This window comes from Orbicella faveolata, unplaced genomic scaffold (genome assembly GCF_042242905.1).
Source record: "Orbicella faveolata isolate gen_17 unplaced genomic scaffold, um_ofav_v1 contig_47, whole genome shotgun sequence".
Lineage (NCBI taxonomy): Eukaryota > Metazoa > Cnidaria > Anthozoa > Scleractinia > Merulinidae > Orbicella > Orbicella faveolata.
The window spans coordinates 9,635,754-9,652,831 of record NW_028301577.1 but is presented as its reverse complement, the minus strand read 5'-3'; the positions used below and the strand labels follow the sequence as shown (position 1 = coordinate 9,652,831).

General features: G+C 38.3%; 3 protein-coding genes and 1 pseudogene across 4 annotated transcripts in view; 1 reads left to right on the top strand and 3 right to left on the bottom strand.

Moving 5' to 3' along the window:
- Positions 1 to 3,648, top strand: part of LOC149097048 (uncharacterized) — a 347,996-nt gene extending 344,348 nt beyond the window's left edge. Inside the window, exon 2 of the mRNA XM_089280095.1 lies at positions 1,879 to 3,648. Coding sequence (XP_089136221.1) covers positions 2,454 to 3,392 — 939 coding nt within the window. The 5' untranslated portion in view covers positions 1,879 to 2,453 and the 3' untranslated portion in view covers positions 3,393 to 3,648. The remainder of the gene's footprint in view (positions 1 to 1,878) is intronic.
- Positions 3,649 to 3,686: 38 nt separating this feature from the next.
- Positions 3,687 to 5,560, bottom strand: LOC149097047 (BTB/POZ domain-containing protein 6-B pseudogene; annotated as a pseudogene).
- A 5,780-nt stretch (positions 5,561 to 11,340) lies between these two features.
- LOC149097046 (uncharacterized) lies at positions 11,341 to 12,235 on the bottom strand. Of its 2 annotated transcripts, none has more exons than XM_089280371.1 (2): positions 12,156 to 12,235; positions 11,341 to 11,891 (listed from the first exon to the last, which is right to left on the bottom strand). In XM_089280371.1, exons 1-2 carry the CDS (start codon positions 12,192 to 12,194, stop codon positions 11,445 to 11,447), a joined length of 486 nt encoding a protein of 161 aa, XP_089136497.1. In that variant the 5' UTR covers positions 12,195 to 12,235; the 3' UTR covers positions 11,341 to 11,444. The 2 variants fall into 2 exon arrangements, 1 of the variants encoding a protein (XP_089136497.1); XR_016204359.1 differs by having other exon boundaries at positions 11,814 to 11,886; positions 12,156 to 12,223.
- A 269-nt stretch (positions 12,236 to 12,504) lies between these two features.
- On the bottom strand, positions 12,505 to 14,923 carry LOC110048998 (uncharacterized). The gene is made up of 4 exons (XM_089279826.1): positions 13,511 to 14,923; positions 13,204 to 13,420; positions 12,801 to 12,854; positions 12,505 to 12,576 (listed from the first exon to the last, which is right to left on the bottom strand). Exons 1-4 carry the CDS (start codon positions 13,759 to 13,761, stop codon positions 12,505 to 12,507), a joined length of 594 nt encoding a protein of 197 aa, XP_089135952.1. The 5' UTR covers positions 13,762 to 14,923.
- Between the last annotated feature and the right edge of the window lie 2,155 nt (positions 14,924 to 17,078).

The window sequence follows — 17,078 nt, the reverse complement described above, 5'->3', positions numbered from 1 at the left end:
GATTAAAACAGAAAAGATGTAGCAATTGAAAAAAGAAAAAGCATATATGTTGTAAAAGAAAAACTTTGCTAAGGATTAACTCTGTTTCTCTTTACAAAAATTGAATATCACTTCGGATCTCGTGAGGTTTCAACTACTTTAATCAGCTTTCAACTCAACTCTTCTCTATTCACTTACATCTTTGCGATTACAGGGATATAAACAACTCTTAACAACAACTCTAACCCTGAGACGTTCCCGGCGTTATTTGATAATGACCAGATTAGAACCATCACGATTTAGAAATTTATGAGCTCATGTAACGACTTGCGCAGTTCACTTCAAGTGGTGCTTGCGTATTAGATATTTACATATATTCCTTCGAAAGAGTAAACACAAATCCGAAATCGTTTTCTCTCTAAATTTCATTATCGTTTTAAAAATATCTGGCCAAAATAAAACAACACCAAAGAGCAATACAAAAATTACACAATTCATTGTGATAAAATAGAGTCAGCCATAAGTAATAAGAATGTATAAAAGCACTGAAGCTAACGGTTAGCAAGCAGTGTTTTAAAACTCTACAACATGATAAAATCGAAGAAAGCCGGCTTACTGGTTACACCTCTTTCCATAAATTAAAACGTTGTCAGCCCACACTATACCAGAGAAATTTGAAAATGCAACAATCACCGGTCATTATCTCTTTGTGTTTGAGGAAAACTCATGCAGGCAAATAACACGATAATCGTGACACTGTCGTTTTTGAAAATGTTTTTCCAAAATACTTTCCGTCCACACGTCAACGCAAAGCCAACGTTTTCAAATTCCTCCAGTTTGAAAAGAGTTTTCGAAAAGCTCCGTTTTCGTGACGGATTAGTGTGGACGGTAGGCCAAACCGTATATATATAGCTGCGTTTTTAAATTGCTCCGGCGTAGTGTTGACCGGGCCTTATAAACAACCGTCCTTACTGTATACATCTGAACATTTATTACAAGGAACGGATCGGCTTTGGAAATTTGCATCTAACGCCTGCTCCCTACTTTGAAGCCGCGCCAGGAAATGGTAACAACGATTCCATGAAAAGCGCCTCGTCTGTAAAATATACTACATTAAATTTAAATTCCCAAACTTCGTAAACTGGGTGCTTTAACAAAGCTACTTTGCAGTCTACTGTCTACTAGTTGCCAGTAGCAGTTCAGGTGCCTTGCAGTAGTTAAAGTATAGGCCTGACTGAACTGCTCAAGTCAACCGGTAATTGATGATTTTTTATGCCGTGCTAACACTAGTATTACTAATAAGATGGAAATGATTAGTTTAGTAGCGATGAGAAAAATCCATCAGCTTCTCGTGATCTCAGATGCTGACTTCTAAAACTACTACGATTTTCAGTTGAGTAAGGCACGACGGAGCTCAAATGACGAAGTGTTGGACTTAAAATTACGGTGTTGCCACGGGCAACACCGTCCATTGGTAACAGTATTGTCGCCTGAAAGTTCGCGCGCTTTGCTGCCAATGACGTCAAAGGTCGACAAGTTGCCACTGGAAAAGGAGCCAATTGCCCGTGAAAACAACACAAGTTGAACGTTAAAACCTAGTCACCAAAATTTCGTGGCGCCTTACGCAACTGATAATCGTAGTATGCCGGGTGCAAAAAGGAGTGAAAAGGGAGAACGGGTGGAGCGAAAATAAAAATTAAAATATAGAGGTACAAATTACATTCTGACCTTCAACTCGAGAATGGTCCCGTGATAAGTCACGGTCATAAAACATGAGAATCGTTTTTTGTGTGTGATTGGGCAACACCTTACGTTACGAACCTTTGACGGCGAGTGCTGGAGAATCTTTGTCCTAAGATACGTTAAAGCCATTACATGGAATTACTAGCTTTATTTTAGGGACCGTTCATTTTTTATGAGGGAGGGGGGGCTGGTGGGATTTGGGAAGCACCATTTAAAAATCGCATGACCCCCCCCTCAGCTTACCAATTTTTTCACATGGCCCCCCCTTTATAGCGGTCATTTTTTGGGATGACCCCCCCCCAAAAAAAAAATTGAACAAACAATATTTAGATTTCAACTTTTTTAATATTTCTCTATTATCCCCCTACTTCACGTTATTGTGCTCACTATGAAGACAATATTTACAATCCCTATACGACAGAGAGCTGTTGTTTAAAAAACAAATCAAAAGAAAGAGAAGTCAATTTCGGATCTCCTAGTTATGGCTCGCCCTGAGCGTGTGGCATTTGGCCTCTCACTGGCATCTTCCTCCTCTGAATTGATGAATGCAAGAATGACGTCATTTGAGTCATCTTCTCCCCCAGAGTCAATGGCATCACTGTCATACTCATCATTGTCACTTTCATCTGTTTCACTGCTGTCAGCACTTGCCCTGTTGTCATTTTGTGTCAATGTCCTGGCATTTCTCAGTGTTGGTTGGCCAGCTCTGAGAGGACTCTTCTGCTGCAAGCATGAATGTCTTACAATTGCCTTTACTTTCTCACTCTTGCTGCTTTTTAAATGCGCAAAATTCCAAAATGCGCAATAATGGCGAAAGCGACGAGTCGTTTAAGAAAAGGTTTACAGCTGAACGATCCAGGCAGTTTGACATCTTACAAGCAAAAGAAGCAATCGTTCTAAGTGCGGATGGCTGTTCAGAAAGGGTGGGTGAGTTTTCCGTGCCAGGGTACCAGTTGAAGCCCAGTGATGGAAGAAAACTGAACTTCTCCATCAAAGAGCTCAGAGCAATTGTGGAAAAGTTGAATGTCATATTGAAAGATGTAAAGGAACATGATTCCACACTCTTTCAGTCCAATGGGCTTGCTTTAAAGCAGGGCGAAGAATTTGCCCACAGTTTTAATGTAAAACAGATCAAATGTATAGAAGCTAAGTTGACGAAGGTCACGCAGGACATGGAAGCACTAGAAAATAAGAAGAGCAATTATAACAGCATATTCAAGGGCACACTCAAACAGCACATCAACAAAAGGAGAAGGAAAAAAGAAAACCGCAGAAAGTCAAATGAAAGAAAGAGGAAGCGGACTGAAAACAACGTCCAACGAGTTTATGGAATCTGTGTTGGAAACCCGCTAGGAAATGATCTTCCACAATGCCTTGTGTACCCTCCTAGAACGGCCGTCCCGGAAGAGTGTATTAAAGTTGAGGATGTTGCCACGTCGTTATTTAGAAGAGATGGGCCATACATCGCACAGCTCTTGGAAGGGAATTATTTCACCACAAACCTTGAGCAGGAAGTCAGAGATTATGTTTACACCTTCATGTACCCTGAAGAGTACACTCTGACGGAAAGCATTGCTGCTTCTTGCAGCATTGGTGAAAGAGACTCCCATAGCAGCACAAGCGGCGACGAAGAACTCGATGACAGCGAAGATGAAGATGAGTGCCAGTGAAAGTTGCATTCGAAAATAACAGTGTTAAATACTTCTTTTCAGTAGCTATAAATGCTTTTTGTGGGCAAACGTTTTTTTAAAGCAGAAGGAAAGTTTGTAATAAATTTGTATCCTGCCTTCTATGTTTATTCTATAGCAATTTTTTTGATATTCAAACGTTATGCCATTTTAAAGTTTTACTAAAATATTTCACGTGACCCCCCCCCTTTTTCCCTTATTTTTTTGGGATGGCCCCCCCTCGAAAGCCATTTTTTTTCGCATGGCCCCCCCCCAAATCCCACCAGCCCCCCCTACCTTATAAAAAATGAACGGTCCCTTATGACTGAGAAAGTTTCTTCCTTGTGATTGGCTGAGATTGGGCCAATTTATCGTTAATTTCAAATTTGCACTGCAGTGCAAATAAACGAGCGCGCGTTCGGAATTTTCTCAGTCAGATGATATTTGAGTAATTGTCTGAAAGCTCAAGCTCGTGATGTTTGAAAACTCTTTCAACTTGCACTTGCCTAAAGGCTCGTGCAATTTTGAGAGAATTTTCAAATATCACTCGTAGTGTAAATCCATAATTGAGCTCGCATTCATACGATTACCTATGCAAACAAAGCTGTTATTTAGAGTAACAATAACAACTAACCACCGAAATGCTGTAGAAGTAGTGGCGAAAATTAATTGTACTTTTTACTCCCGTTCCTGTTTATTTATAGAAAAAGAAAGAAAAACAAACGGACTGCCCCATTGTTGTAATATTTACTCTTGTAGGCTAAAGATAATTTCAGGAAGTTGTCCCTGTTTTACTCCAGTTGTACCACACCAATCATCAAACTTAAATGTAACCCCTGAACTCTCAACATGGCTATTACCATTCCTTCCACCAAAAGAGTCAGGACCTCTTATGGCAGCCCCAATACCGTACCTATCGCCTTTAATTATAGAAACAGGGGGGTCAAACAAAACATCAAAGCCCCAATAATTCTTTGATTTGTTGTGCAAAGATGAAAATGTACCTTCAGTAGATACAACAGTAACATAATCAGGCAAATGAACTATCGTAAGACTCACATAGTAATCATTACCCTCACTACCAAACAAGCAGACCCCGTGCAACAGTATGTTTTTGTTTACAGAAAAAAATAACCAACTATTATCATTACTCCAACCTGGCACGACTGAGCCAAATCTGAAACATCGCTCAGGGCCGGAACTAGCAGCTCTCTTTGATACCGGAAATCCAACTTCAGCGCCTTTTACTCCAAACCATTTGAACATGTCACTGACCTCATCTAGAGTGAGTAGTTTGCTGTCAAGGACCACACTGGCAAACTCTTCATGCGTCATCACTGGGAAGCGTAGGCCTTTCACAATCTTCTCTCCGAGAATTCTTCTCTTTACTTGACCATCCGCTACTAAACCCTCCCTTTCCGATTCCTTTGACGACCATTGCATGACTGCCTTGAATAATTCCACCTCAGAAATGCGCAAGCTATCTCTTTCAACTACTGCTTCAAGTAAAGATCTCTCAATTTTCGAAAATCCGTCAGATTTTACAGCCTCTTCTGTCTGTTCGTCGATCACTTTCCAGCATTGATCCACCAGGTTTTTCTCTTCATATTTCTGAGCAGAGGGCAGAATGCCGAAAACATTTGATGAATCTAAGTTATCTTGCAGATATTCAGTGCATTTATCAGCCAGTGAAGGCACCATGTATTTCTTCGCCAAATACATTACTCCCATTACATTACTTCCGCTCAAGATCACTTCATCGCTGTACATGTAACGAAACAACTCCAACAGACTGTCGTACTCACAGTCGGGCAGTTCAATAGAGTCTCCAGTCTCCGCCAGCTCACCGTAAAACATGGCTTCAAACACAGGACTGCTAATCGATAGCACAAACTTGTGAGCAGGAATCACTTGTTTACTTTCACTTTCGTCTTGATCGGTCTTTTGCACAACAAACTTGACATCGCTGAAGAGATCGTTGTTGAGCATAAACTTGCTTCTTTCTCTGATAGTGGGTCTTGTAGTTTGCCAGTTTTCCTTGACGACAGACATGGTTTCTGTTGTGAAATCCTTACTTTGAAAACTGATGAAGGAAATCTCAGTTTCGATCTCTCAACTGAGCTGCCTTGATGTTTTCGTGATAAGACGGGAGTAAATATAGCCTGCGGTATTTTAAGACAATTTGAATATAAAATTAATTAGCTAGCAAGAATTCATCACGCAGATCTAGTTTGCGTGACCTTGAGCACGGGGGTGGTGGTGGGGCGGGGGGGGGGGGGTGAAAATGTGAAAATCGAACCTATAAAAAATCAGCAGGAAAAGAGTACAAGGTAGATTTTTCTTTTATTCTTCTGGTTTAAGCTTTAATTTACGGCATATTCTGCGTGTTGTTAGAGCAAAAAATTCTGCAACCCTCCCGTCAAGCTGGCAGACTTCACAACGCTATGGCAAGCCGTTTGTAGCAAAATTTAATCCTTGCAATATATGTTTAATCCTTTAAATAACGGTTTTATTTAAAGATAGAAAAAGGCATTCAATCCAATGGTAAATAAAATTTTTGGTTCAATTCAATCTTTTAATTTTCACGATTCAATCCAATACCTGGAATATTGATTCAATCCAATACCTAAAATATTGATTCAATCCAATACCTAAAATATTGATTCAATCCAATACCTGGAATATTGATTCAATCCAATACCTAAAATATTGATTCAATCCAATACCTGGAATATTGATTCAGTCCAATACCTCGAATATTGGTGCAATCCAATACCTGAAATATTGATTCAATCCAATACCTCAAATATTGATTCAATCCAATACCTCAAATATTGATGCAATCTTCCTGGGCCGAGCGCGGCCAACAGGAACGAGAGTAACTGAGCACTAGAGAGCACTGAAAACATGGCGGGCGAAGGAGAACTAGATTTAGAAGTTGAGTTTCCTAAGTTTCTTGCAGACATCTTGGATAAAACGGAAATAATTTTTGAGAACTTTGACTCAGAAGTTGGAATCATGGAAGACCATTTCTTAAAATTCCTGTTGAGGTGCTCGAGGAACTTTGAGGACTAGGATTCATCTGGACAACGATAACAAAGATGATTGGAGTTTGGAGATGGACAATTCACAGAAGATTGACAGAGTATGGCTGAGAAGATATGAGGGGTTTCAACAACTTACCTGATAAGGAACCGAAATCATTCAAGAGTATGGATATAATTTCATTGCAGGTTTCTTTAAGTCCATTGGGTTACGGGTTCAACGGAGAAGAATAAGAGAAAGGTTAGCAAAATTAGATCCCCAAAATACTGTCTTGAGATGGGGTGCGTAAATTCGCTTTGGCATCTGGATGGACATCACTCTCTGATCCGATGGAAAATATTAATTCGGCTGTATAGACGGATTTTCACGGAGAATAATGTTTTTGAAATGTAGTGCCAGCAATAAAGCAGAAACAGTTCTTGAATTCTTTCTGGATGCCGTTAAGAGAGACGGAGAATTTTGGCCTTCGAGAGTACGAGTAGATCATGGTGCTGAAAACGTTGGTGTGTGCGATACAATGGAGCAGGTTAGAAGAGAGAAGAGGGGCAGCTTCACTGCAGGGCCATCAACACAACCAACGAATTGAAAGATTGTGGAGGGATGTTTCCGTTGTGCTTCCCACTTGTACTTTTACACTTTTTGTAGTATGGAATTGTCAGGCATCCTGGACACTGATAATTCAGGGCATCTTTCCACCTTACACTTAGTTTTTCAACCAAGGATAAACCTTGCTCTTTGCCAGTTCACTGAAGCTTTCAACCACCAAAATGTAAGAACAGAAAAAAAACTGGTTGCCATACCAAATGTGGCTTAATCATATGATGCAGCCTGAAAACCCCCTTTCAAATGGAAAGTCATATGATTTTGAATACTATGGTGATGATCCTGATGGTCCAACTCCATTGGACAGTGATAACAATGTTATAGTTGAAGAAATTGACCTGGGACAACATGATTCATTGCAGTCATTTGTATTGGAAAGGGTAGATCCCTTAAGATAATCAAGTCAAATGGGAGTAGACATCTTCCAAGAGGCTCTAGAACTAGTGACAGTTAAACTTGGGCAACTGACAATTGTATAATACTACATGTGTGTGGGCTGGGTAAAGGAGATTATGGCCCTTAAAGTATTTTGGCAACTCAATTCACAACAGAAAACCTCACCCTGTATCAAGTAAATTATTTTCTCATCTTCCTTTTCATTGATATACAAAACTCAGAAACTGCTTGAATTACAGAATGCCTAACTTCTAGCAACACAACTAAACTGAAGAGAAATCAGGGCATTTGGTAACTGCCATGTGCACTACTCTGCCTTGTAGATTTTTCAGGTGCTTATCAAAACATATGTTAAAATGTGGCAAGGTTAATTTGTTATCTTATTTTCAAAAGTACCCAGGAGACAAGACTAACCTCTTGGTGCACTGGCGTAATGGCTACTAACAGGACTCATGTCACTAGCCAAAACTAACCTTGCACCAGCCAGCCTTTTTCATACACAGCTTCACTGACTTTTTTATAAGAGTGGTCAATCTTGGACATTTCTTGTTGCATCTAAAATGTTAATAATAATCACTAAGAAAATTTCACTCCCACAAACACGAATCCTGTTTTTCTTCAATATGCTTATGTTCAATCTCTGATGTACTTTTATCAGTGTTGCCATTTTCTTTTATCTCCCTTTAATAGTTAAATATTTATCATATGCTTATTAAGGCAATTATTTCCATGAAATTCACTCATAGTTTCCCTGTTTTCATTAGTTTCTATTCTCTTCAGTTTTACTTTGTCAGGATAATTCTCAATTTTGTCTTCATCCAGTAGACCAGTACTCCATTCCATCATGATTGTCACAATGGCTAGTGAAAGTGCAAAATCTACTATTCAAAACTGAAATGTGTGGCTAGTTGGCAGTAGTGTTAGCCTTGAGCCCTGGGTACCCGATAATATTCACAACAAATTGGTGCCATGTTTGTAATAGAATATCAAGAAAAACATCGTTTTTAGGAAAGAAGTACCACATGTGGGTTAAATAATGCAAAACATGAGACAACAACATTGAAAAACTTAAAACACATCCCAATGTTCAATGATTGCTGTCTTGTAAAATGTAAAGGTTCTTATTTCAAAAATAACTTAAAGCCAGGTTTACACAAGCAGTTTTTGTGAGAAACATGTTTGACTGTGCACACGGCACAGCAAAAATTTTGTTTACAGTTCAAAGTTTAGTGTGCCAGTAATGATTGGACAGCAGAAATATGCACAATACCAAAGACCAATGTGGTAGCAAAATTTGCCACAGTTTATGTTATTTGCCACAAAAAGCTAGCACACACAGCTTTTAATAAACAAATATGTTTGTCTCATAAAAATTGGTTAACTTACATCTACAAAAGCGGCAGTAATAGAATCTAAATTTTCCGTGTCCCTTGTGTCTCGGTTGTAGCAACGTCTCATTTACCTAAGCAGACTAATGGTTTGATCAAGAACTTCGGCGTGCGCTTCTGCAACTTCTGAGTCAAAATTCTCAAAAATTATTTCCGTTTTATCCAAGATGTCTGCAAGAAACTTAGGAAACTCAACTTCTAAATCTAGTTCTCCTTCGCCCGCCATGTTTTCAGTGCTCTCTAGTGCTTAGTTACTCTCGTTCCTGTTGGCCGCGCTCGGCCCAGGAAGATTGCATCAATATTTGAGGTATTGGATTGAATCAATATTTGAGGTATTGGATTGAATCAATATTTCAGGTATTGGATTACACCAATATTCGAGGTATTGGATTGAATCAATATTCCAGGTATTGGATTGAATCAATATTTTAGGTATTGGATTGAATCAATATTCCAGGTATTGGATTGAATCAATATTTCAGGTATTGGATTGAATCAATATTTTAGGTATTGGATTGAATCAATATTTTAGGTATTGGATTGAATCAATATTTTAGGTATTGGATTGAATCGTGAAAATTAAAAGATTGAATTGAACCAAAAATTTTATTTACCATTGGATTGAATGCCTTTTTCTATCTTTAAATAAAACCGTTATTTAAAGGATTAAACATATATTGCAAGGATTAAATTTTGCTACAAACGGCTTGCCATACAACGCTAAAACAGATCGTTGTTGAACATAAACTTGTTTCTTTCAATTCTCTAATGCGCATGGTGGTTCTTGTTGTTTGCCAGTTTTCTCTGACTAGAGAAATGGTTTTTGAAGTGATATTCGATGTATTCGAGTAAGCACTGAACGTTCCGACTCTCCATAAACTCCGATAGTACAGTTAAAATATGTTTCAACTGTCAAGGGACTAGGAGCTAACTAGTCTCCTTCAAAACCTCTTCTCCAGGTTTGCCAGGGGAACAGAAGCGAGACCCTGGAAAATAGGTTGTTCTCCTTTGTAGTTTTGCAGCCGTTATTTGGGCCGAGCGACGACTACGTAGTGGAGTAGAAACTAATTCAGTTATTACATTTTAAGATTTAGATCGTATATTGATTTTGCGTTTAAAAAGAATTGGATTGTAGTTGGGCCACTTTTCATGCAAACAAGTTCATACACCAAGCAATGTTTTTCATAGCTATCACTTGTAATCACATTCTCGTGCCCAGAACTAATGCCGCAGACTTTCTTTGGGTTCGTAATGCAATCTTTCCTGTACCCTGGAGAACTTCCCGTGTGGAACTACTGTAGCTTTAACAGTCACGCAAGGTCTGGCAGAGAGTGACCTACTTGACTCATCGGTATTGTTGTGTTTTTGCTTTGTCTCGATTGCCTTCCCTGGTTTTGAAAAAAGAAAAAAAAATGAGTGTTTAGTGATCATGCATTCTGTTGGGTTTGAATTTCAGCGCGTCTTGGAACCCTTGCACTTCCGTTCATATTTGAATTTTGCTTAATCCTTATTCAATACGGGGTTTTATTATTAGGATAACTCAGCGAGCGGGAAAGATTCACGAAATAAGATGCTGCGATTCACAGGAAACTTTTTGCAGTTCCCAAACTGGGAAAAAAGGGGGAAACTTGTGGGGTTTTGTTGTTATTTTATTGTTATTTCCCAGTTTGGGAAAAAGCTACCAGAACCAAGATTGGGTTGAATTAAACCCAATAAAAGCCCCGTATTGGGATTATATTGTGCCAGCTTTAACCCAAAGAACGGGATTTACCTGACCCATATTAATCCCATCAATGGGATTTTGTCAACCCACATAAATTCCAATAACGTGATTTTATTGTTCCAGTCAAATCCCAATAGTGGGATAATATTGGGCCACTTTTATCACAAACATTGGGTTAAAATAAGGTCACTTTATCCCAAATATTGGGTTATAATAGGGCCACTTTTACCCCAAATATTGGGTTATAATAGGGACACTTTTATCCCAAATATTGGGTTATAATAGGGCCACTTTTACCCCAAATATTGGGTTATAATAGGGACACTTTTATCCCAAATATTGGGTTATAATAGGGCCACTTTTACCCTAAATATTGGGTTATAATAGGGACTCTTTTATCCCAAATATTGGGTTATAATAGAGCACTTTTATCCCAAATATTGGGTTATAATAGGGCCACTTTTATTCCAACATTGGTATTTAACTGGAACAATGAAATCACATTTTTGGGGTAAATCTGGGTTGAAAATCCCATCAATGGGATTAATATGGGCCACGTAAACCGCATCTTTTAAGTTAAACCTGGCACAACTGAAATATGGGTTTTTACTGAATCAGTTCACTCCCAAAGTAACTCGGTCCACTTTTATCCCAGAAGTGAAAAATTGTAAATTTCTAACCGATATATCACTGCTTTATGATTGCATGAGTTGTGATCAATAAGTTCAAGCACATGTATCTTGCAATATAATATTGGTTAATCATAAAATCACAAAATTAAGGTACAACAATATCATTGTTAACAGCAACATTTTTATTAAACCGTTTAGTTATACTTACTGGTATTGCAAAGTGTAAACTGAACACTACAGCTGGGCTACATGATACTGCAGTTCTTAATCAAAGAGAAATTTCCTTATAAACAATAATATCATCCATTTTCATGTTACTTGGATTGACCCCAAGGCTGATGTGACAATATTTATGGTTTAATAGTTTTTTGGCGATTACTTCCATTAGTTGTGTAACTGTCAAAGATGTTAGGGAATGATGTTTCACAGAAAATTTATTCTTTAAGATTTTCATTATGTTTTCACGATTAAGGTTTTCACCAAACACTGCCTTGATAATCATTTGGGAAGACTTAAGTGTTAAAGACTGTACACCAGAAGCTGAAGCACGCTTTAACTGGAGGACACTGGGTTTGGCATTGTCAGGACTCTTATCTTCTGAAATGGTTTCATCAAGTTCAGAGTTCTCAGTACTAGTATCCACTGAAGCAGTTCCATCATCATCACTCTCTGCTAGAGACTGTGTTTCTTCAAGGTCATTGTTTGTATCACTACCCTGTCGGAAATGTAAGAACATTAGCCACACCATAAACGAAACAAAAAACAATCATCTGCCTAGATTAAAAAAGTCACACAAAATAAAGTTTTGTACATCAGCTGGGCACTAATAAGAAAATACCCCACATAAGTTTGGTCCAAAAACTAAGTTGCCAGGGACCACTGGCCTTGGCAAGAGCATGGCCATGCAATTTCATTGATCCTGAAAATTCTTAGAACACATTTGTTAAAAGTACAATGTAAATGATCACTGACAACACACCTTTTGGCTAGCTTTAAATCGTTTAGACTTAGAGGTCATATCACTGTCATCACTAGCACTGTCTGACTAGAATTGAAAAACAAAACAAAACAAAAAATACTATTGATCAATTTTACTTTACCTGACAGAAGGAAAATGTACATAGACAATGAAACAAAAGCATGCATTCAGGCTGCTTAATTGGAGGTATGAAACTGTCTCTGTACAGCTGAACACTTGCAAAAAAAAAAATCACAATTTACCAATTATATCCATGTATAATATTCTTTAAGAGTATGGCCATGTAATTTCATTGATCCTGAAAATTCTTAGAACACATTGCTAAAAGTACAATATAAATTAATGATCACTAACAATGCACCTTTTGGCTAGCTTTAAATCGTTGGGACTTGAAAGTGATATCACTGTCATCACTGTCTGACTAGAATAAAAAAAAAACTATTAGTCAACTTTACCTTACCAGACAGAAGGGAAATGTACATAGACAATGAAACAAAAGCATGCATTCAAGCTGCTTAATTGGAGGTATGAAACTGTCTTTGCATACAGCTGAACACTTCTGAAAAATCACATTTTACCAATTACTGTATATCCATGTATAATTATTATTCTCTATTTGTTTTATACAAACACTTTGTTACTAACCTTGGCAGTTGGAAGTTCAGGAAAGTTGGAGTCTTCTGTCAAACGACATTTTCCCTATATTGAAAATAAGGGATGTGTTAATTGACAATAAAATTTAAACTTTATCATTTCCCCAGATTAATTTAACCCCCTTCCCAAAAACCACTGCAGACAAGAGAAAAGGAGGCATTTTAACTGTGAGGATTGGATTGACAAAAGTTCTTTTTCTGAAATAATAGTGTATATTGTTGTGAAAATTACTCTCAGTTAAAATTACCCACCCTTAAAGGTTTATTTACTTGTAGCTGCAAAATGACGCTTCCCAAGTACACAGCAAAGAGCCCAGAGCATGGCAGTACTGCAGACGCATGGAATACATTCTAGGAATAGTGAGAAAACAAAATTTGTTTACCAGGAATGTTACCTTAGAATCTGACTTGTGGCTCCTGTATCTTCTTTGTTCATTAAAGTATGCTTGCACATGCTTCATGATACCTTCTTCATTGAATCCAACTTCAGGCATTGCACACTGTGGTGCAACTTCTGCAGCAAAACTTACCAACTCTGCCTTCATAGCTGGGCTATTGAACTTTGGGATACCTTTCCATTTTGTTGCTGCTAACACTCCAACCCTTTTGCGTCTGCAATTAACCAAGAAAAAAAATGGTACTTGACTCAGATTAATTTATAATATTACATGTAGCTGAGCAAAGCATTCCAGATGAACTTACTTGAGAAGGTAAGTACTCTTTTGTTCGGGAGAAAAAGAGGCTATGTCTTCCATTCGTGGCTTCACATTGGTTGGTTTCTCATTTTTCCCAGGGACGATCTTTCGCTGGGGAAAAAGCTTGGACATTTCCGATTTAAAGCGAACTGCTTTTCCATAGTTTAAGCCAAGCCTTGTAAAGATACGAGCATCGGCATCCCTGTTCAGCAAGTCTTCAATACCATCTTTGGTAAGCAGTTCCTCAGCTGAAAACATGGGACAGTATTATTCAGTTGTGAAGATGACCAAAATTTAGATCATAGCTTACCATTTGTTTGAAAATGACAAGCGTTTGGATTGAGTTTGAATCTCTAGCTACAGAACAACAACATTAATTAACGGCATAAGAGTTTTTGCTGCTGTTTGGATCTGTACTGTTAAGTTTATGGTTCTATCTAAATTAAGTCTGATATATTGGAACCTAACCTAATGCGCTGTTATATCAGACAAAAGGACGACTGAAATTTCAGATGTTTAATCATAAAGATAACGGCATACTGTACGTTTTATCGGCAGCTGACAACGAAGCAAATTGAAAGCTTACCTTCAAATACAGTGACTGTTTCCCCTCCGAAGAGCTCCTTCAATTTTGATACTATCTCTCCATTATCTTCTTTTTTATGTGCTAATTCCTCGCCAAAAATGTGGCCATCATTATCCGCTGCACTTCCATTACTGTCATTACTTGTATGGTGGTCAGAATTTTCCATTTTGAATGAAGAAAACGATAAAAACTCCAACGAAAACCCTGACAAAGGACAAAATGGGAGGAAACCAGCGTTTTGGCGCGATTTGTTGGCGCCGAAATGTATCTTGCATTATGATTGGCTTACTTTCAGAGCTATGGCAGCGCAGCCTGAGTTGATGATTTTTGCTGACCGGAAACAACGAGGGCCTGTGCTTCGTCTCTCCCGATTGGCTCAGTTGTCATTTTGGCGCTGAATTTGTTTACCCGCGATTCTTGTATTGTTAGCGTTGAAAATGGCGACTAGTGGCTTTCCTGAGAAAGCAAATTTTACCTGGTCGAGAGATGAAATTTCAGGCTGTGAATGTAGCGAAAAGCCCTATAGACATGTTCACTATCCTTGCCTCGAATGTAATAAAAGAGCAACCGACCGAAAAACAGAGCTTCGACACTGGAAAGGAGCATGTGAATTCGTGAATCGCTCTATGCAATCGGATGTAGACTTGCACATATTTCACGATAATTTGCCTGAAGATGATGAATGTGATCAGAGCTAATCCCGGTTCTGTAACACCAAGCCCCTAGGAGTATTTCTTCCCAAACAAAACCTAATATTGGGAATTACAAAGCTAAACTTATCCCTTTAATTTCCCAAAATTGGGAGTAATGTATTGGAATGTTTCCCAACTTGGGAAAAAATAGCCCCATCATTTTCCCTTATCTTGGGGAAAAAAACCCATTGGATTCCTGAGGTTGGTATTTAAAATAAGTATGCATTTTTTCCCAAACTGAACCCAGCAATGGGAAAAAGTGATCCAAACTTTAACCAATCCTTTCCCAATGCAGGGATTTCTTGTCTCTTTAATTTCCCAAAATTGGGAATAACATGTTGGGACATTTCCCAACTTGGGAAAAATAACCCCATTATTTTCCCATATTTTGGGAAATAAACCCATTTCATTCCCAATGTTGGTATTTTAAAATCACTATTGCATTATTTCCCAAACTGAACCCAGCATTGGGAAAAAGTAACCCAAACTTTTACCATTCCCTTCCCAATAGTGGAAAATCTTGTCCCAATCATTTCTCAATAATGGGAAAATTTCCCAACATATTCCCAGTGTGGGAATTGCAGAAACTTTCCTGTGATTAGCTACAAGAACCAGGGCACGATGGGCTTATCCGCTCAGGATCAGAAACTATAGCACATGGGAAAGTGTTAGACCTTACAAACAACAAATAACAGCGGAAACCATGCAAAGTGTTTGCCAAACCACAATTATACGGCCCTACTCTGGTTTAAGGGACTGTGCAATAATTATCTGGAGGGGGTGGTTGAAAAATTAGAGCGGGGGGGGGAGCATAGGAGAAAATGACAACAAGAGAGAGGGGGGGTTGGATGTAAAATTTAATACATACAGGGAGGGGGCATTACTTTGTCATACCTTTTTGCAAATTAAACTGGAAAAGTAGTGGAAGAGTTATTAGAGTTTAAATATAAATACTAACATTGTGATAAAACTGACAAATTTATCAACTCTAAGGTGTTCTGATCGATGAACTGTTGTTTTCCTCTCTGTCATGCAGTAGGAAAGAAATGCCTCTGTTATATATGTTAAAACAGTGCTACTTTATTTGCACTAGGATTTAATAAAACAGGAAACTTTAATCAAAAGTTGCAAAAGTGGCACTATAATGTTATTCAAGGAAAAAGATAGATGCCAATGTTAGCACACATGGCATCATAATTTAGCAGAATTGAAAACCCAACTGTTAAATTTAAAGTATGGTAAATAAACACAGTATGATTAAATTCAGCTTCAAAAAAAAAAAGTTCAATCAGACAGGAATTCCTGAATAATATTTTCAGTTTCTCCAGCAACACTTCTGGAATTCAAAAGATTTGGTAAATACAAACAGTATGATTAAATTGAGCTTCACTGAAACAGTCCAGAGTAAGCTCAGACTCAAGCTCAGAGTCCAGTGATTCTGATGACTCTCCAAATGAAGAGTCATTTGAAGTGATGTTTGTACTGGAGGAAGAATCCAACAAGTAAACTAGGTATAAGGAAATATATGGAAGGAGACTTTTTTCAAGGGGGGGAGGGGGATTAGCCTTAATATTATCATTATGTGGGGGCGGGGGGAGTTGAAATTAATTTTTGCTTAATGAGAGGGGGGGTATGACTTAGTTTCGGGGCATATTTCACCCATCTCCCAGCCCCCCCCCCTCCAGATAATTATTGCACAGTCCCTAAAGTCATCCTTTTAACTGACACAGCGCAAAGTGCCCTTCAGAAACAAGTGTGAAGCAAAAAAGGTAAAAAGAGATCGGAATTCAAAAAAAAAAATGTCAATTTAATCCAAGATCAAATATTTCTTAGCAAAATATTCAAAGATCGTTCCCTCTGTTTTTCATACTGAAGGGAAAGATCCCTGAAAGGTATACTTGTTCGAGCAAAGCTCTAAATTGGCTGGCTGTTATTTGTAGATAAGGTCGTGTTGATCTGTCACCCCGTTGTTATCAGCATCACTAACTCAACTAGAATCTTGGTGAATTTATTATACATTCATTCACCTACAAACTAGGAAGTACACAAAAATAAATATAACTCATCGTATGTTGAGCCACAGTTAGTGCCCGGGTTAAGAGCACTGTGAGTGAAGAGTCCCTCTACATCTTAGTCGTGCATTCGCCATACACCGCCGCCTCCCTCCCCAGGTTTCGCGCGCCAGGCTTGAAGTTGCGACTGGAGGACAGGGATAAGTCAGTGAGTATGGAGGACGAAAATATTAGCAAAAAACGTGACATTGAGTAGGTGTAGCAATTGAAAAAAGAAAAAAACAC